Below are 20717 nucleotides of genomic sequence, written 5' to 3'. Positions count from 1 at the left end.
TTTTGTTTGTAATTCTCCCACTGGTTCAGGTCTTTAATCGAGGACCTAATTAATGGCTGGCAATGTTTAATTTATTTGTATAAGCCCATTCAGTGTTAGTGCTTTATTTTCTTAATCTAGCTGTGGTCTGTGGTACTTGACTTGAACTCCTCGCTTCCATTACAAAGCTAATCTATATTGCTGGGGAATCAGAGATTAGTGTGGGTGTGTTGGTAGTCGTTTATCTTTTCTATACATGTCATTATTCACCTCGATTCCTTTCTGTTTTCTCTAGTCTTTTTCTCTTCTGTAATTGTGGGACAGTGTCCAAATGACCAAAGTCTCATTGAACCCTGAGAACCTTGCCCAGCGAGAGACACCAGGGCATTAATGTCACTTCAGCTCAGCTCCGTTTATCTCTGCTTGGCCTCCGTTGCTAACAAGCCGCACATGGCGCATGCCAGATTAAAACCTGGCGATTTCCTCCTCCTTTACCTTAGAAAAGGGCAAACCCTACTTTGCCAGCTCTTTGACTCCCAAACCCGTTACTTGTCCACTCAGCACTGCCAGTTCGTCAGCTAATCACATCTAAGACCTGCATTATACCTTAACCAAACACACACACGTGCTTTTAAGATTGATACCCCGGTAAAGCCTCCCCAGTGATGACTCGCTACCTCATTGTTGAGAGAGCAAGAGAGAGCTTCTTCGCTTTAGCAAGATTGACCTTGTTTGATTGGGATTAATAAAACACTCTCTAGGTATCAATCATGCCAAAAAAACCAAAAAAAAAAACGATTGTGGTGACAGATTTTTCTGAACATCATAACTCATACGTGGGCAGAATATGAAGGCTTTTCCAACCTTTATCTCTGTGTAGTTCATAGAGACTTTAAATCTGAAGGCTGCGAATGCTGCTCGCCCCATTCATTCAGGACAAATTCAATCAATGCCGTACCTCAGTCATGACTGAAAGTTTCACTTCCCACAGATGTGAAATTAAACCCTTCATACTTCTGCAGCGACTTATTCATATTATCAATGATTTCAGCGAAGGGGGAGGATTCCCTTGATTTAATCTGATGCCTTTTGAAGTGAAGATAAATGTTTATGTGATTACATTGACCTGCGCCTCTATTGGTCAGTTTCCATGCATTTCGATACTTGAAATAGCTTTTAGTTCATTAACAAGCTTTTCGACTTCCTAGTCATTTTACGTCTGGGCTATTTTCAAGACTTAAATGGCTTTTTAGTCTGAGATTGGGGTCATATTAGCAAACTGTTATCTTGTCGGGATTAGGAATGGATTTGTGTGCTGATCTCGGCTGTGGGTACCTCCTTAATCTGCTTAATATTTCTGATCTCTGGGGGGGCTTAATTTCTAAGCTTCATGATAAGGCATCGGATCACAAGTAAGTTAGCATTTTCAAAGGAAGTTGTTTTCGGTAAGAAAACCCAGAATTGAAACCAAATTAACTTTTAACCTTTATTTCGTATCTCTGTGGGCAAAGGTACAGTGAACAATTGAGTCAACAACTGAGAACAAATGAGCTGGTGAACTTTAACAGATAGTGCCACACAGAACACACTTTCCACATGAAGAAGATTCATGTCACTGAGTCAAAACCGAGAGATTAAATTGACAAAAGTAGCTTTTATTTCTTGTGTTTTTCAAACTGAACGTCAACCCACAGTTTTTTTTCTTTTCTTTTCAATGAATCATTCTACATTGGGACCTCTGACTTAAATTCTGCAAAGTCATTTCAAGACTTCTGTTATCCAAACCCATTCTCCCGAAACAAAATATGAAATCCTGTTCAGATGTGGAACCTTATTGATATTTAACTCTTTCTCTGTAAATGCTGGGTGGAGACTAGTCTCCTAAGCCTGTAATTACACACACACAAAGGCTTAAGGCTTTCAAGGCAGTGCTTTTGAATTGTATGGGAAGCTGCTCTATTTGATCTCACAGTGACGACATTGAAATGGATACATATATTTCAGACTTAAATACAAGGAGGGATCAAACTTTTACTCTTCAGTCTGTGTCAGTGTGCGTGCAGGAGGCTGAAGACCCCCGCTATCTGTGCTCCACTGGCTCGTGCAAATGTATACATTTTCTGTTGCCAGCTTTCCATCCATCTCCTCCCCTCAGTGTATCGTCCTCTTGGCATCCGGTCCAGCACTCCCCCTGTCCCCCAGTCCTCTTCGCTGTGTGCTGTTTTAGTTCCCTTTCTGCTGCGATGACTTCACACACTCATTATGCAACACGACCCTTTTATTTTATTTTTTTGCAATTGCAAGCACTACATATTACATTGTCTTGGGGGGTGGTTGTATTTTATTCGTTATTTCTGGGTACGTTCCCCCACCCCTAAATAAACATCCATCAGACACAGCCTGATCTGAGGTAGCCAGTGGAAGTGTCCAAGAATAAAAAACATAATTTAAAAAAATTCCAGGTGAATGTACATTTAGACTGCAGACTCATTGGTTATTTTTGATTTTGTCAATTTTTAAAAACTTTTCATCCTCTTTGGGTGTTTTTGTGGACTTTCCACCTCAGGTTAGTTTTAAGGTCTTTTAAATGTTTTAATTGTCTCGTTTCGGCCTCTTTTTCAAGAACTAGTGGAAGGAGTGGGGTGGGACGGTGAAATGAAACCAGAAGCAGAAGAGTTTGACACGTCACGTCCATCACGTACAGCAAAACGGAGCGAAGGAAAGGAGACCATTTCTCCTTCTAGACGGACTTTCGACAGGCTTCATGCCACCTGCGTGCCCCTGTCCACCTGGCCAAATAACTAAATCAGTCTGGCCCTTTTGCCACTCTCTGGCTAGAATGCAGATAGAGCAGGGTTTGGCAGTGAAGGTCCAGACACTGGGCTAACACACAGCAGCACCAGGAACAAAGCAACCCTGTCCCTGCCTGGGTTACAGTTACGGGTCGAAAGCTGGCACCGCCCCTCCGCAGGACTAGGCTCTGTGCCTCAGTACCTGCCTGTATCACGGGCTGCTCTGCTTGCAGTCGTCCACGGGAACACCTGAGGGAAGCCGTGTGTTTTGCGTCCTGTATTTGCTAATGGCGGAGTAACCCAGTTGTGCTCGCGGGGGCTCAGCTGCCACGTTGCCTCTCGAGACTCCTCTGAGGAATGGGGACGGGACTCCAGGCTGCCTCACTGGGCCGTAGGGCATACCCAAGTATTTTTCTAAATGTTTTTATCCCCCTGCACTCTAAATCACTGGTACAATCGAGGCAGTCATAGCGCTGCGGAGATCGCAGGGAAACCACCGCAGCCAATGGGCTATTATGACTTTTTTTTTCTCTCTCTCTCTCTCTCTCTCTCTCTCTTAAATGAAGTAATTTCCTTACGGATAGGATTCCATTTGTTAATTGCCTGGTGAAGGACCCCAATGTTTAAAGCTCTGACGTGTTTCACTGGCCCAGTCTGTTTTATTTATCTAGAGTGAAATCTTTACCTCGGTGTACTTGCTTAATGGCAAGAGGCAGACTGTTTAACTGCTGGAGAGTACGTGGGGGGGGTGGGGGGGGGAAGGAAAAAAAAAAAACCAGAAAGCAGAAACCGCACACTTCCACTTAATCTTACAGTCCCGTACATCGGATTTCCATCAATACGAATTTGCGCACTCATGATTAAAATTAACACGGCAATTAATGTCTCTTTCCAAGTACTCTAGGGGTACATAAGACAAAGCAAATGTAAATAATTGTGTCTGGGAGGATATTGAGTTTTTGTTGTTGGGGGAAAGAAACAAATTGATCCCATAAAATCCTGCTAAAATTGTTCTAGTAAGTGCACAATACCATTTCTTATATTTGTACCCTCTGCATATTAGCTCCTAATACATAATGCAGAACCAGCACAGAAGATGGTTTAACGTCTGACAATAACAGCCAGAATCACCCCCATCCTTTCTCCCCCCTTCTCTCGGTCAACATGCCCTTTTTTTTGTGCATAAATGCATTCTCCGCTCTCCGTTGCAATCTGGTGATAAATCTCATTTATGGCTGCTGGGTTCATTGGCCCAAGAGTGAAAAATGCTGATGTGTTGGGAGAGCAGAGCGTACGGGGGGCTGGGAATGGGCCGCCCCCCTGTGTTCTTGCACATTGTGTGTAGCGTCTTCATTAGGTAATGGTTCACATGCGCAAAACATATATCACACTTTATCTTTAAATGAATAGGAGGGCAGGGATTGGTTCAGTGTGCTTCGTTAACATCAGCATCATTTGGTATTTTTAAATCCGTTTCGGCATACATTTTGAAAAAATTATAGTAGTGTCCGAATCTGGTATAGAATACTAAAAAAGAACTAGAGAGCGCAATGTTTCATTGTTTATTATTCACAAATCAAAAGTGATATTTTTGTAATGTTAGATTGTCTGTAATCTGTGTGGGCTGGTTGGTAATTTCAGCCCTGCAGCCATATTTCATGGTCACAATAACTATAATCTGATTATTGACGGCCACGCTGCGTATCCCTGCAGGCTGCCTAAGATGATTTGAACTCTTGGAGGAGTTTGGCCTGCCACAGACAGACACAAGACACAATCGGTCTTGTGGGGGGTGGAGCTGGTATGGGGAGATGCAGCCACTACGTCAGCAGTTTGGTAATTTTATCTTTGGTCGAGGCTGTCGAGGATTTCAGTTGAAACCCCTCGTGGGAGACTACAGCTGTGAATTTTCCATCTGACATTAAGAAAGGAACCAGACTCCCCTCTCGCATGTCGGGTCTGTAAAGTGTGACTCCAGGAACGCTCTCTTTAGCGCTCGGCTGGGGTATCGCTTTAGGACAGCCCTGACCCGGCGGAGAGCTCCACACCGCACCAATAATGCCATAGGTCAGCTTCGGGTCACTCTGTGTGAAGAGAGCGGGGAAACCAGAGCAGCTCAGATAGTGCCCACCTCGTAGGTTTTGCACATGCCCACGTGGCATTTTAAAACTCAAAAAAAAAAAAAAAAAAAAAGCCAAATGTGGTGTTGGGGACCGCTGGACTGTCGGTTAAGTCCCAAATGACTGCAGGACAGGCACGCCGCAAGTATTGTTACTTGGTTCACGCCCCCAGCTTTCTCATCCTGCCTGTGAGTTCGGCCCCCAGCTCGGCCCCCACTTGCTACCCTCCTGAGATGAGCTGCAGTGACTTTTGCACTTCTGTTTCCTTTAGGAGGTGGTCAAGATGGGAAGTCCCTAATTTCACACCAAACTGAGTGCTTTTCCGTATGATCATTAATAGGTTTCTGTGAAGAAGTTAAAAGCAGCTTTTAAATACATTATAATTAATCGGTCGACGTTTTGGCATGGGCACCTTATGCCAAAGATGGTCTTTTCTGAGCACTGCCAGCTTATCTTAACATTTCTGCCATTCCAGGAGGTTTGAAAAATGTTTTGTCCCCTTGCTTTGTAGTTGGTGATGTCCAGGGACCACAGGCAACCATGTAGCATACAAACTGGGCTCCCTTTTTGTACCCTAGGTTGCATGTGGGATTCAGAATTAGTCTTATTTTTGAAGAGCTTAATCTGTGAATACTTTTTTCCCACCACTGAATATTTTGGAAGCATGTGGCCCTATAATGCCACACACACAGCGAGTTATTTCATCTTGCTTTGCAGCTGATCGTAAGGATAGCTATTTCAATCTTAAAATGCCTCGCAAACTTCATAAACAAACACAAATAAGACCGTGCAGTGACTGTCTTTGTGGTTTGGTCTCGGCGTTTGTAATTTGAGGGGCTTTTGAAGCCCGCCTCGTCAGTGATGAAAAGAACAGATCGTATCTTTCGTGGAAATCGAATGGAGGCCAAAGGATTTGCGCTGCTTAATACATTCAGACTAATATTAATTCCCTTTATACATACAGCAGCTCCTACTGTGATTTTTATATTTAGTAACATCTGGTACCTAATATACAGCCCCGGCCAATGATTCCTACAGCATGTATTGAGTCAGTAATTTCCCTTGTCTAGAGCTGCTTTCCATATCAAAGGCAGCTGTGAAATGCCTGCCGAGAACTCGCAGCGGCGTTTTTGTTCCTGCCATCACTTTCCTTTATTTCATTAGGCAGAGTTGTGTTCAATTAAGCAATTAAGCTTAGTTAATCAGGCAATGGCTTTAACCCTTGAAAACTCAGACTAGCCATATGGGTCTTGATGGAATATCCACATTCTAGATTTGATTTGGTTATGGATTTTGTATGTTATCTCCTTTCGGTTACATTGCTGTTGTGGTGAAATGCTCCATGCCCCACTTAAGTGTCGACTCTTTCCACTCCGAGGAGGACCCACTTGGGATCGGTGACAGTCCAATTTTGTGTTGTGTTGCAAATGGGCTTCAAAGCAGCCCTCGATTCCTCCTGCACTTCACTACAACGAAATTGCATCCTACAAAAGATGAGTCGCTGTGCTTTGAATGCTTAAAAATATTGTACATGCGGCATCAGGAAAGACTTCAGTTGCCACAGATGACAGTGAACATTAGGAACTCTAATGCAGATCGTACTTTTCCATTTGCCTAATGACACGGTTTTTTAATATGGCAACTGTTATTGTTTTGCTTTTTAAATGCTCCTTTAAAATCTCCTGTTCAGATCATCTTAAAGTGTCTTTTAATGGGGATGCAACAAAATCACAGCCTGGAGAAGGGTGGGTACAAGCAGAATGGTCTGCTAACGTGCAGTTGGAGGGCCGGGAAACCTGATATGATCTGGTAAAATGTAGAAATCCATCATGGTTTCAGATGACGTAGCTGGTGTTCAGTTCAGAAAACTGAAACTGACACACCTTATTCACATTGGCATGGCATGACACAAGATCTAAAGATAAGTTGTGATCAGGGTTAGAGATGGAGTGTGCTTGACCTTTGCCTGATTTCTGCATTGTAGCTGTTTTGTCTGCTCTCCGGCGCAGGGATTGTTTCTTAAAGGGAGTTAGGGAGTTTCTGTTCAAAGCAGGATTTGTCACTCTCATACCCTGGGGGTCACTTTTGACTTGAGTCAAACTATTCTGTATGTAGATTTGTTAAAGCCTGATTTGCAGGATAAGACCCATCCCAAGTGTTCATAGCTGTGCAAACTACTCTGTGCTCATTTAGCATAGTCAGTTCTAGCTGTGTCAGTGCATCTCTGCAGCCTTTTCTTCTATTTTATTGAAGGAAACGTTTACAAACTGAGCAAATACTTCAGTTAAGGGTGTGATAAGTATTTCTTTAGGAATTGGATAGACGAGTTGGAATTAACACCAGGAAATGCAGGTTGCGCAAGAACAGGGATCGGGAAACCACACAAGGCTGCAGATTAGCTGTGAGATTCTAGCCAGGGTAAATAAAAATATAGACTATGTAGTGCAAAACAAAATGAGCTGATAAAGAAGTTTGGAATCGCCCGTTTTGCACAGCCAGACATGGTGAAGGCTAGAAGAAATGGGGCGAACAGTAATTCCTGTATTGTTTGTGTTTTCACTTTGCATGATGTCATGGTGGTCTGAAAAAAAATGACAAAAGGCAGGCAGGTTACAAAACACGTCAAACACAACCTAATAAGCCAAACTTAAAATAGTGTTAAATGTATTTTCAGCCACTGGTGGCGGTTATTCTGTTAGTAATGTGGAAGAAGTGTGACGGCATGTCTTTTCTTAGAAATCACAGAATCTGAAAAAGTTGAAATGCGCCCATCCCCCCCCCCCATTCTTCTCCTGGTGCCTCTACCTCAGGGGATACGCAAACCTGCCTTTCAAAGAGGAGAAGAAAAGGATTGTGCCACTCCTTCATGCATAGTTTGTCCTTCCAAATAGCCTGGTGATCTCATTTTGAAGTTTATTTTTTATTTTTTTTCGTCTCTGTGGAAAGGTTGTTTGGGTTAGAGAGTGGTGATGTCAGATCCTCTCTGAGGTCACGACCTGCACTGCCCGTTTGTATGCCCTCGGTCAGGAGTCACCGGGAGAATGTGAATAAGGAATTGAAGCGCAGGGTGATGTTACAAAAAGAGAGATTCCTGACATGCCCACTATGGCATAGTTGACTGTGGCCAGGATATTAAGGTGCTTAACAATTCCATGGCTGCTGTGAGTTTTATGTGGTTTTAAGCGGGCCATTTGCCAACTTTACCTAGTTGAGAATTGTCCTCCAGGCTGGAAAGCAAGTGGTCTGCCGTTGCACGTTTCAGGAGAGGCTTATCGTTATCGTTATCTTACCGGTGCCAGGGCAGTGTCTCCAGTGCTGAGGGTAAAATACAAAACAAATGACTCGATAAATGCAAAGCAGAGAGAAAAGTTGCTTCGTTATCCTTCTTGCCTAGCTAGCCGATTACACAATGAAATCCTGGCCCCAACTATCGAACGTCTTGAGGAATAAACAGGATACGGGTCCAGGAGAGATCCTCGCGGCCGAGGAACTGTTTTTTCCTTTTTCACGAGCTGGATTTTAGGAAAAGGTCCTGGGCTCCTATTTTCCTGCTTTCCTGACACTCACACACTGTCCTTACCTTCGCTTTACCCTGCGCTGGAAGTCCTTGATCCTCGTCATCTAAAGAACCACAAACGTGTCAGAGAGACGGACGGAGAGAGAGAGAGAGAGAGAGAGAGAGAGAGAGAGAGAGAGAGAGAGAGAGAGAGAGAGAGAGAGAGAGAGAGAGAGAGAGAGAGAGAGAGAGAGAGAGAGAGAGGTGGAAGAGAAAGGAGGGTACTGAAAACAAAAAATGTTAATAGCTAAATCTTTTTTCTCCTTCTTCCTTTTGATGTACACAAGCTCCTAAAACTGTAATTTCTTAGGGGGGGGATTAAGTAGTCCAAAAGAAGAGACGGGGATCGTCAATTAATTGCGCTACATTCTGTAACGAGCGCTTGCTTTGATTTGGTGCCAGTTGTTACATTCTGTTGTGCGTTGATGAATCGATGATGGAAAAGATGAGAGAGAAGGCCTTTTTAAGAAAACATCACCACAAGGAAAATTCCTTCCCCCCTACTTTTGTTAAGCAGTCTTGTCTGACACACTCTGGCAGGAGCTCACGTTAGACAAACACACCTGGAGGCTTCAACTTGTGTTTTACCCAACTCTGTGTCATTGATTTTATTTCAGGATTCAGTATGTTCTGGGTTTCATTTGTGCACAGATAGATACCTGACTTTAGCCTGTACAACTACACTGCTGTATTTATTTATTGACTTTTTGTGGCCTGGGGTGCAACACGTTTATGACTTATGTTCATACTTCTAACCAGGTGATTTTTCCCTCCTTTTGCCTTCTTCCAGTGCAGTTGTAGAGTTGAAGTTATTAAAACCAAAAGCCTGTATTTAGAAGATCGGATTAATAATGCAGCATGTCTGAATGGCAGGAACATTTGCCTCCTATACATTTTTGATCAGTTAATGAATCTATTATTGGCCATCATAACAAGCCGGTCTTGAGAGCATTTAATGTTATTAGAGCTACAATACCAAGAGCATTTAACATTGTTAAGCCGACGGTAGGGTTTGTTACTGTGTAGTTAGGATTAAATAACCATTTGTCGAATCTATTTGCCAGGATATTAATAGGTCTCAGAAATTAATTTTTAAATACTGAGTTTGACTGAAGCGTTTACAGTGATAGTCACATAGCAATTGAAACGGATCATGTCTCACCAATAGCCATTTACTGTATTCACTATCACTTTTAATATGCGACACATTTTCATCATATTTAACGGAGTATTTCTACTACCGAGGTAAAGGGTATATCTGGTTATTTGAAAATGATGCCTGGGATTGTTCATTTAATTGTTCGGTGTTGTTTAGCGTTTCATAGTTGCTGACTTATATGGGATTTGCAAATTACACACATTTCTATTTATAAGTAGTAGAAAGAGGCTTTGACAATAAATGAGTGTGTAGTTTGCCATTTGCGGGCAAAGGTCATTTTTTAATTAGTCTAGTCCTAATTAGGTTATAAATCTAATGAAATAACGTTGAGGCCTAACTTGTCAGCTGGCTTTTGTGCCAATGTCTCAGACACAAGGGAAACATCTATAGAATAAGTCTTAATTTCTCAATAAAAGATTTGGTAAGAGGTTTTTGATATTCTTATGTTATTTAAACACCGTGGCCCACTCTGTTGCATGTGTAGCCTATATATAAAGTGCCATACCACAGTCGCCGGTGTCATGTGAACACTTTAGTGGAGATTGACTAGAGTTGGCTGTTAAAGGATTCCCCCCCACACACGCGCACACAGTAAGCAGGATTAGTAGTATAACCTTTGGCTTTGGAATGAATGTCCTTTCTGCAGTTTCGCCACGTGACTTACAGTGCAAGGAAATTCCTGGAGCTGCGCTATTGGGAAGCTTCGAAGAATGTACAGCAAGACACCCCCCCCCACCCCCCGTCCCTTCCATTATTGTGAAGTTGGGTGGGGAGAATGTCATGTAGTCCAGCTGAGACAGGCTGTTATTTCCTTTCTCTGGTCATGATTGTCCTTGTGCATGCTTAGCTCTGACTTAGCAGATTAGGGAGTCACACTGCGCTGGATGACTTCCACGTGCTGTCTCTGGCAAGCCCCGGCGGTCGCGCTGCATCAGAAGTTTCAGTGTCTCCGAGCTGCCGGCTTCGATTGTGAAAATTAGCGGCGGGGGTGGAAGTTCACACCGTGCAATGTCAAGCTTTTGTTTTCTTATAAATCCTCACACAGTGATTTTATTCTAGTTCATGACAAACTTATGTACGTCAATATATTGTTGAGCAACCAGGATGAAAAGAAAGTCAATATACAGTATGGATCACAATCTAGTCAAAGTGGGTGTTTTTGCCTCCTTTTGCTGCCGTGGCTTCCAAACCTAATTTACAAATGATACTTTGCTTAGTATGTGTTGGTTTTTAACCTGAAAAGAAACCCAATGCAGAAGATGTTTCTTTCTTAGCGATCGTCTCCTGTGGGTCTCTCGGTGCTATTTTAACAAATTTGTTCCATTAAATGGTTTTATATAGATTTTCATAAAACTTCTCATTATTTTCATGTTTAGTTAAAACATTAATGTCGAACAAATGAGAGTGCGGCACAAATTTCAATTTTGGGGACCCCACTGTGCCGAACGAGACTTAAACTGAGCAGGGTGAAGAAACAAAACTGAATACCTTTACTTTTAGATACTTATGTTTATCTGGAAATGGTGCATAAAAAATACCGGTATAATTGTCACCCTGATATTTTTATCACCGTTAAAATGCTGTTATAAGGACTGATACTGATGTATCGCCCAACCCAACATCCACGACGATTTTAGAGACGCATGAGGACACCTATCTTGTCGTGGATTTGCCGGCAGTTATCTTGTTAGACGAACGCGCTGCCCGTTTCTGAGCCGAGGCCGGTTGCGTGCCAGTAGCAGGATTGACGTTTGACCCTGATCGATGGATCTAAAGGACAAGCCACCAGTTAATCTCTCAGCCCTTCAGAAACTGGGCTAGGGGTGCAATACAGACTTTACAGACAGAAATGAACAGCCCCCTGCAGACAAAATTGGACATTTTTATTTTTCATAGAATAATTATTCTGGAAAAAGACATGGGTACTTATAGGCTTCTAAGCTAAACAAATAAAATGTATATACACATCAAAGGAAGTAAGATAAAGCTTGTTTTTTTGTGACACTGCATTTCATTTTTTTACTATTAAATTGTCTGGTTTCCCACACTCCTTTTATTGACGCTTTAAACTGCCACATTAAGACTTTCTTTAGAAATCCTACAAAAAACAACAACAACAACAACAATATAAAGACGGTCTATATCACTTTGAAAGGGAGACGGGAGACGGACAATAATTGCACCCAACCTGTGATTCAATTGTTCAGCCGAGTGAAATGTTTCCCATTCTGAACACTCACTCAAGGCGTCGTTTTTTTTTTTTTTTTTTTTTTTGGTCTGTTTACTGGCAATGCTAATGACACTTACAGGAAGATGATATTTCTGAGCCAAATAATTATCATTGCAAAATATTGATTGTTTGTGCTGCTACTGAAAGCCCAGAATGACACCTTTCTGACTGCACTTTCTTACTAACAGCCACTGAGGGGCCAGAAATCAGGCTGGGGGCCTCGTCTTAGTTTCGGGAAACCTTAAGCAGGGTTCTGGTCCTGGGAAGGCCTTGGGGAGGCGGGTGGCAAGCAAGGCAGACATGTTTTCCACCGGGGAGGGTCAGTGGCGATTGAAATGAAATGCAATGAAGAGAATACAAATTGACCGCCCACACAAAATCTGCTAAACTGATCTTCTAAAGCCAACATGCGAACACTCCTTGCAAGCAAGTTCAGCAGTGCTTCTACACAACAAGCAGGGAGGAGATCTTTGTGTTGGTTTGATTTGTATCTCTACTTTTGTTGCCACTGACTGTTTCTGGATGTGACTTAACGTTTGTGCAAGTCCGAAGAGAGAGCATAAAGAAAAGGATAAACCCAGCTGGTTTATGTCTTCAGTAAAAATACATAATTGTAATTCAGCCCGATTTAACGGTGCCACGGTGTGATGTTTCCAGCATCAAGCGCTTTCTTTCAAAGAGGATTGCCTGACTCCTCTGTCCCATGCCAACCCCAGCAAGTCCCCACAGCACGTGTTAAGTCAGCCGAGGTCTCGCTCTGAGCAGGCTTCGTCCGTGGATCTTGCTCCCTGCAGGTACCCGGGCTGTTGATGGCATTAGCCCCGGTGTGAGAGGGAGATCGCGGAGATGGTTGCTCCCTGTTTTGCATAGCTAGGAACATGCCGTCCTAGTTGTCAGCACTGCTCCTCGCTTAGCCGCGCAGGCTGCCAAGTAAAGCCATCCTCTGAGAAATCAAAGGCTGTCAGCACATGCCTGTCTATTACACTGAAACTTCTCCGCCGGATCTGGCAACTGTTGAAGGAACGGGCTCTGGATGCCTCTTGGCGCTGCCTTGAAAAAAGGGAAAGGGGAAGTTATTTACAGGTCAGATCGTGCATATCTTTGATATCCGTGAGCATCTGCAGCCATGCCTCGATATTGGATCAATGTTCGTTTAGATATCGGTAGAAGCAGGCCGTTCAAATTGGCGCCATCAATCGTTTTATTTCTGGTCAAATGTTCTGAAAGGGTTTGTCAACAGAGGGGCACATTGAAATTAAGACTGGTAGTGTTCAGAACAACCTTGCAGAACTAAACCCCAAAAAATATGTACATCTGATTTACCTTGATTGTTACAGGAAAGAGTACTTGCTAAAGTTGACCCACTTCTATACAGTAATTCCCAGCACTGAATCTAATTCCGCCACTTCTTGAAATCGGTCCATGTGTTTTGTCGTTCTTCAACACGGTGTAGTATTGAGTTTCGCCCGTTCTGTTGATCCATTATCAGCACACTCTATTTGTCTCAGTTTTTTGGCCCTGAGCTTTGACTGCTATTGAATTTCAGGTTTATTATAACAAGATCGAGCAGAGCACTGCCCTTTGTGCAGAGACCGCGTGGATCTGTCAGTCTACAGGAAGTGTCCCGAAGTTTTGTGGAAGTTATACTTTTTGCCGGTGCAGATTACATAGAACCTACCCCCCCACGAGTATAAATGCCCTTTCCAGGTTTCAGCTGCCCTTTTCTATGCCGCCCAATACAGATAAAATGAAATGAATCACTGCTTCAACACCGGATCCCAAAGAAATATAAAAATAACGCTTCTACGCATCTCGTCCCCAGAAACGCACACAAAGAATGCAGTTAAACCGAAGACATTCAACCGAGAGGTTAGTCTGAGATTACGATCTGCTGCTGACATTCAAATCTAACCCATGGTGGTTTATCTTGCCTCTCTGGGCCTTTTTTCTCTGTTAGGTCATTTAGGTCATGAAGTAATTTCTCAAATGTGAGCTGCCACACCTACACTGGGCTCTACGGCCACCTGTTGTGGGCCTGGCAGTGGTTTTGTTTTTAATAGTAGTGACATTAAGATAAGAAATACAAAAAAACAGGCATCTGACACCGTGGCCTTGGCTATCCCTCTGCAGCCATCCAGAACACGTGTCCTCGGTCTGAGCAGATGCATGTTGGCGGACTTGAACATGACCATTTGTTTGTTTTTTCCTTCTCTGCCGTTTCAGGACCATGGGTGAGGAGAGTCGCCAGTAGGAGGCTTCCGGTTTTCTCTTTGGCAAAGCTGTGCAAGTCAGCCGCTATGTGTCAGACAGGCGCCTGATGCCCATGCTCTCCACACCTCCTGTCATGGACGGGGAGAACTACCTGCACCCGGAGGGACCCCAGCTAGACAGCACCATATACAGCCTGCCGACCAACCCGCTGCTCCACCAAACCATGGAGGTACGCTGTAGGGGCGTCTGGGGCTGTCACACCTCGGATCTGCTGACCGCAAAGGAGAAATAAGTCCAGCCATGCATCAGCTTGCAGTCGTTCTCCCAGAACACACAGCTCTGTTTGGAAAAATCCCCTTGTTCCTATGGGAACCCTTCATCGTAAGAACAGGACAAAAGGTTGCAAGTGACAGGAGGCCATTAGCCTGTCTTGCTTGTTTGGTTTCTAGTCGCTAATTAATCCCAGCTTTTCATCCAGCTGTTTTCTTAAAGGAACCCACACAATCATAACCCCTTTTTGTAAATTGATACCTCCTGTTTGCGCAGATTTAACGCACACAATGAAAGCAAGCATTTGTGACATAATATAGCCGTTTTTCATACTATTTCTCTGCTTCATAGAGGGATTATCACGCGCCGGCACATGATGTAAAGTACTGTAGTTGACAGTAGTTGAAAGTGTGCATTTAATTGAGCATGTTTCATATCACACATTGTACAAGTTAAGGACTTACTTTTAAGGACTTACTTTTTTCTTACTATGGGAATGGAAATGAAGTGGGACAATCAAACTGATTTGATTGGTGTTTGTTTTGTTTTCTGTCACTCCTTCAACAATACCATATCGAGTGGCAATGCAATTTCTTACCGTGCTTTCAGTTTCTCGTGCTGTCATCACGCCATTCCTGTCACGGTTTCCAAACGCGCACTTTCTCGTTATTTTCTGCTTCTGTTGACTACGTGTTGAAACGCATCTGTTTTTTGTCCTGTAAGCGAAGGAAGAATAGTCTCTCAATCATAACTTTCAAAGTATTTTATTTGTTTTTGTTCCGTTAATTCCTTTTGTATACTCTTTTGTCTGTTCTAAACACGCAATCACTTCTAAATAGGTTCCAATAGCTTAATTGAGTAAATCTTTGTGTTTTATGGGGATGTAATTTATGGTTGCTCAAGCCATTGTTCCTGATTTTCTTGAAATTCTGACTTGGTATTGTTTCCCGTTTAAATGCATTCATCACCGAGAAGCTATTTTTATTTGAAAATACAGAAACGACAAACAATTAGAGCTGCAACTAGGCGGAGTAAAACATTTATAGATTAGAAAGCATCTATTTATTTTTCACCCCTATTTTTTGTATTGCCTGCTTGTACCAGATATGCAATTAAAATGCAACTATTTGAGGGAGAAATGGATTTGCTTTCTTGTAGCACCAACAGGTAAAACCCGAATGTGTGCTAGACAAAGTCCTGTCCTCTCCTGCCTCCAGAAGGTGCTAATTGATCTTTACAGGTTCTTGCCGTTGTTATACAGTGTTTTGCCAGTGTTCGTCTCTGCTGTCAGTCATTCTAACTCCCCATTTCCCAGAAAACACAATCTGAGAAACTGAAACATCCTTTCATGTGACTCAGATTTCATTTTATAATCAAACCACAGAGAACATTCAGAGGAACATAATCAAAATAATTTGTCATAAACTACTACCAGGCAGGTTGAATTTGTACAGTAAAGTAGTTTCGACCTTTACATTTCAAACGACGAGTTTAAATCTTGCGCTACAAGAAAATGATTCACATGCAAATCTCACCCTCAACAGTTTAAAGTTGAAATCAGAAGTATAAAATAAAAACAGTAATTTAATTATGCATTGTGGTCAATGAACAATGAAGTGTCTTGTGTGGGTCAGAGTTGAGGGGAATAAAGTAATAGATGGGGCAGCAAATGTCTCCACTAATTGTGCACCATCAGAGAACAGTCTGACTTCTCTCAGATTGTTTGGACATGTGTAACGTTCCCTCACTTTTTCTTGTACGGATGACTTGCAGAGGTATGCCAGTGGCATAGTGTTTGGGGTGGAATTGGGGAAATAAGGAACATGGTTTTCCATCTGGGAATTCTATTTTTCCTCTGTTCCGTCACCTTCAGAATATTGTGTTTGTTTTGGGTGTCCGTTCTCCCCAGGTGATGATCCTCTAATAGCAGAATTCACATCTCTAATAACAGCTTGCCGTCCTTGCGCTTTCGGGCCACCCAGGATCGGATCCTTTAAGAGCCCTGATTGAGCTCGCCGAGATCAGAGGGGATCAGAGACCCTTAGCAGAATAAATATTGGTTTTGAAGCCAAGGTCTTGCAGGCGAGAAGCCGGAGAGACCTGTGGCCGTACCGGGGGGCCCGGAGGGTCGGTTCAAAACAAACAAGTCTGTCGGTGATGGTGTTGACAAGCACAGGGAAGATCCCTGATGTCGGGCAGCACTGTGGCAGACGTATTCAGAAAGACCCTGACTGATTTGTAAATGTTTTCTTCTCTCTTTCAGAGCCAGATGTACACCCCTAATTCGTGGGCTCCGTTCACACATGCTGCATATAACTTGCACTATCCTATGCAATCTGGAAACCAGTAAGTAAACGATGACCGATGCAATCCTACTGGAGTTATTTATGTGCCTTTTCTTGTGAGTTGTGAAATAGGTTATTTTACACTCTGCTCAGTTTGTTGTGCAAAATCTGAATCCAGGAAACTCCCGTCACTCGGCTGACTGAGAGGAATGTGTTTTCTATTCAAAAATAAGCAATTTAGCAAGTGGATTTGTACTGTAAGAGGCCAGTTGAGGTCATTAGCAGGATTGTCATCACAGGAATCCACTGATATTGCTTTTAATGACTTTAATTAAATCCCTGTGACCGTTTTTTCCCCCTGTCATATTTTGAGAAGATTTCACATTTGCATCATTACTGCTGTGGCAGAAAATGAAAGAGCTTGAATACTGTTCCCATACTCTGTTACTCATGGATTGGTAATTCCCGAGCCTTTCCCATTCCCTGAGCTGAGGGCGGGCTGCTGCTGCTAGTCCAGTAAAACTCAGAGAAATCAACCGGGCCTGGGAACGGGTCTGCACTGGCCTGTGAGGATGTGATGCCGCTTGACAATGAGCTGCTGGGGGCTCGTTTAGTGTAATTAATGAGCTTGTTGATGGTGCAGACCCCAAACAGAGATGCTCTGCATGTCCTCGGACCCGTGGCCTCTGCGGTTGTCAGAGAAGGTGTGGTTTAACCGCTATCAACATTGACAGGCCAGAAATGAAAGTAGCGTTCGTGAAATGTGTGTCATGACCGATCCAACCAAATCAAGACTGTGTTCACAGAATTGCAGAGGCGGGAGGCATCGTGGAAGGTTTTACAAATACTGCATTCGCTTCAAGGTTGTTCCGAAGATTAAACAGAAACACCTTCTACACGACTGCAACTTCAGTATTAATAGAAACGCACTGAAACACGACGGTGGATGTGTGTACAAGGGTCATGGTCTGAATCTCGTGAGAGGTGTTCAGCTGCGATTGTGCGGTGGTTTCCTTCTTCTCGTTCATGTAACATTGGCGCCGTGGTAAGGGTGGTGTTTAGTCCACGGTCAACACACCCATTCTGGCGTTTGTAAAACAGACGAACAATCTGCCTCTTTCTCTCAGCACCTGCTGTCTACACCCCCTCATAATAAGCAGGGATTAACCACATCAGAAGCTTCCTACACCCCAAGTGTGTCACATTTATGTCTCGTGTTCCTGGTGGTGGGGTATTGTCAATTTGGACAGATGGACAGACTAATAAAGACAGCATTGAACACAGTTCCCGTACCCTTTTCCTCACTTTCTGAGAAACTCCAGAATCTTTACCCTTTCCTGAGCTGGGGGTGGGTTTGCTGCTCATCCAGTAAAACTGAAAGAGAGGAGGAGAATCATTATTAAACTGTTTTTCCATCCATATTTAAATTGCAAATCAAGGCTGAAGAGGGATGTTTTTCGACCTTCACCATCTCTTCGCTTTCCCCTTTGCTGAATTCACAGAACAGCTTTGAGTTTGGATGTTGTGTTTGCAGCAGGGACTCAAACCTGCAGCATTAGGTACAGATACCTCTTTCTTTCTCTCTCTCTCAGAATTCCTGACTCTCAGGTGATTGATTGTTAGTAACTGTGCCTGAAAGGCAGTAAGCAGATCCATAGATTGATCGATATGTTACATTTGATAGAAAAAGGAGAAAAGGGAATCTCTACCCGGTCACGTGAATTGGAGTAAAATGTGCCATTCCTCCTCCTCCTCAGCCATCCCCAGAGACCATGATCCCGTTTACAGGAAATTCTCTCCATTTATTCATATACATATTCCTTGAAATAACGGGAAGAGACAGATAAACAGAAAAATGAATCTGAGAACAAACAAAAGTACGTGACATCATTGGATGAGAGAAAATATGAAAATGGCATTGGGGCCAGACAGATTGCAAGAGGAACAGAGCAAAAATGGCCGAGAGAAGCTATGGAATGGATGCAAAGAGATGAAAAAATAACCTGGAAGAACACATCAAAGATGGGAAGAGGAAATCAAACACTTTGCAGGAGTGACCTGGAAAAGATAAGTGTGGAAGTGGAAACATCTTGGGGAGGCCTTCTTCCAGCAGAGGAGCGATTTATGGACGGTGAAGATATTTAAACATATAACACACTTCTGCATCCTTCTCGTTCCCCTACTGAATGAAGAGGCAGGGACTTCACACACAGACCCAAAACAAATGAGAAGTGAGTGAGAACTCTCAGAAGCTTGTTTTGTTTTTGTTGACTTGTCTCGTAATCCTTTTACAAATTATCAATCCCAAATCCCTACCAGAGAATGCTGCACAGGTTTCACCCAGACTTGAGGTTTTTAGTCTCATTTATCTCTATGGGTGGTTGCGGAGTAACAGAAGAGCGCTTTCTTTTAAAAGGGGGATACGAACCCAACGCCCTTCACTTTTATGACAAAAGGTGGCTTTGATAGGCAAACAGACGTGGTGGAGTGCATTCCTACGCCGCTGCCGAGTGAAAGAACTGGTTTACTAACGGTTAAGCTTTTTGGGTCGGGAATCGCTTGAGGTAAGAAGAGAGAGAGATGAAAGGGAACTCATTCAAAGACAGTCACTTTGTAGACATTCATGAAATAGGCAAAAAGTTAAATCACAATAAAGTACAGAAACGGTGCTTGCGTGTGTTTGCACTGTCTTGAGTGAGGTAGCAGTGAAGATGACAACACCCTGCGCTCACATCTCTCGGTGTGAAATTGAATGTTGACCACACTGCTTGTGAAGCAACTTACTTGCCTGAGCTGTTGTTGCTTTCCTGTCTCATGTGTGACTGTTTTTTCTTTGAAATAATTTTCGTAACACTACCAGTCTTCAGCAGCAAGACCCCTAGCTGCGTCTTCCTGGCACTCCACGCCATGGGCTGCATTTCTCGAGAAGCGTTCGTCATTCGCCTGACGGATTTGAAACCTGTGGCCGGTTTTTCTCAATTAACTTAAACCGATCCGGCAGAAAAAGTGAATGAATCAACGAGCCGAACCGACCGGGTGTGAACTTTGTGGCGGCGGGGCTTTATCACAGACTTGCTCGTCGGATGGAAAGTTCAGTATTGCCCCATCAGCAGAACAGGTGCTGTTTTGTTTTTCATGTTCAACAAAATAATTAGAAAAGGCTAACTTCAATATGGAAATCCCCTCTGTCTGACAGTGATATCACAGACTTGGCACAAGACACAAAAGAATAAACACATGAGGAAAAGTTGTAGTAAACTGAAACACAGGGTCCCTACAGGATCATTCAGCTATTGTTGTGACACAACACACATCCTGTGAATAACTGCTGTCCAGAGACAATAGTTATTTATTTACGTACTTGCATATGTATGTATTTAGATATTGAACTCCTTAATAAATTAAATTCTTATTTTTGTAGTGCTCACTAAATTGGAATTGCTTTCATTTCTGACATAGGTATACTAGAATTTGATTCATAGTGAAACTAAAAGTAGCTACAGTCCCCAGTGAATAAGGAGTGTCAACTGCCTCCACTTGCTTTTGAATTGTCTTTTTTTAATTAGTTTTTGGAGGTTGGATCAAGGCGTACTGACTCCTAGAAAAATCATGTCCTTCAGAGTTCCCAGAAAGGCTCAGAGGGCTCCTTTAATGCAAATGTGGTTATTTTCCACAAGGAAGTGATTCTCTGACAAGATAATGCCAAAACCGAAAGTAGTTGTCTAGCCTTTGGCTCACAGAGAAGATAGTGTCCGAGAGGTGAGGCCACGGTGTATATCGTGGAGGGAATATGATTGAAAATATAAAAACTGGAGCATTGCAGACCTATGGAATACTGGCTCCAAATAAGGATGAACGGTGGGTGGGCTTTTATTGTTTTTTATTTATCTATATGTAAACTTCAGAGTCTGAAGTGAAAGCAATGCCATATTTGTTTAGTTTCAGTTTAGCGCCACTACAAAATGGCCATATTTGAATAAACTATACCTTAAAAACCATGGTAACTGAGCTTTCTCTGTGGAGATGTAGTGGACTTATACACCTATTCTTACCGCTTAAGAGTTTCCAAGTAGCTCTGGGTTCAAGCTTTTTATGCCACACTATTACAAATTGCG

At 42.9% G+C, this 20717-nt stretch overlaps 1 protein-coding gene across 3 annotated transcripts in view; it reads left to right on the top strand.

Annotated features, from left to right (window-relative positions):
• The window catches only part of sbno2b (strawberry notch homolog 2b), a 56328-nt gene that overhangs the window by 2252 nt on the left and 33359 nt on the right, over window positions 1–20717 (top strand). Inside the window, exons 2-4 of one of the 3 annotated variants that reach the window (XM_066696376.1) lie at window positions 13659–13705; window positions 14060–14276; window positions 16581–16663. In XM_066696376.1, the coding sequence (XP_066552473.1) occupies window positions 14154–14276; window positions 16581–16663 (206 nt within the window). In that variant the 5' untranslated portion in view covers window positions 13659–13705; window positions 14060–14153. Of the gene's footprint in view, window positions 1–13658; window positions 13706–14059; window positions 14277–16580; window positions 16664–20280; window positions 20461–20717 lie in introns of those variants that run through there. The other 2 variants (XM_066696377.1, XM_066696378.1) reach the window with 2 other exon arrangements.

The sequence above is a fragment of the Amia ocellicauda genome, chromosome 22, assembly GCF_036373705.1.
Source record: "Amia ocellicauda isolate fAmiCal2 chromosome 22, fAmiCal2.hap1, whole genome shotgun sequence".
Classification (NCBI taxonomy): Eukaryota; Metazoa; Chordata; class Actinopteri; order Amiiformes; family Amiidae; genus Amia; species Amia ocellicauda.
This window is presented reverse-complemented; position numbering and strand designations above follow the sequence as displayed.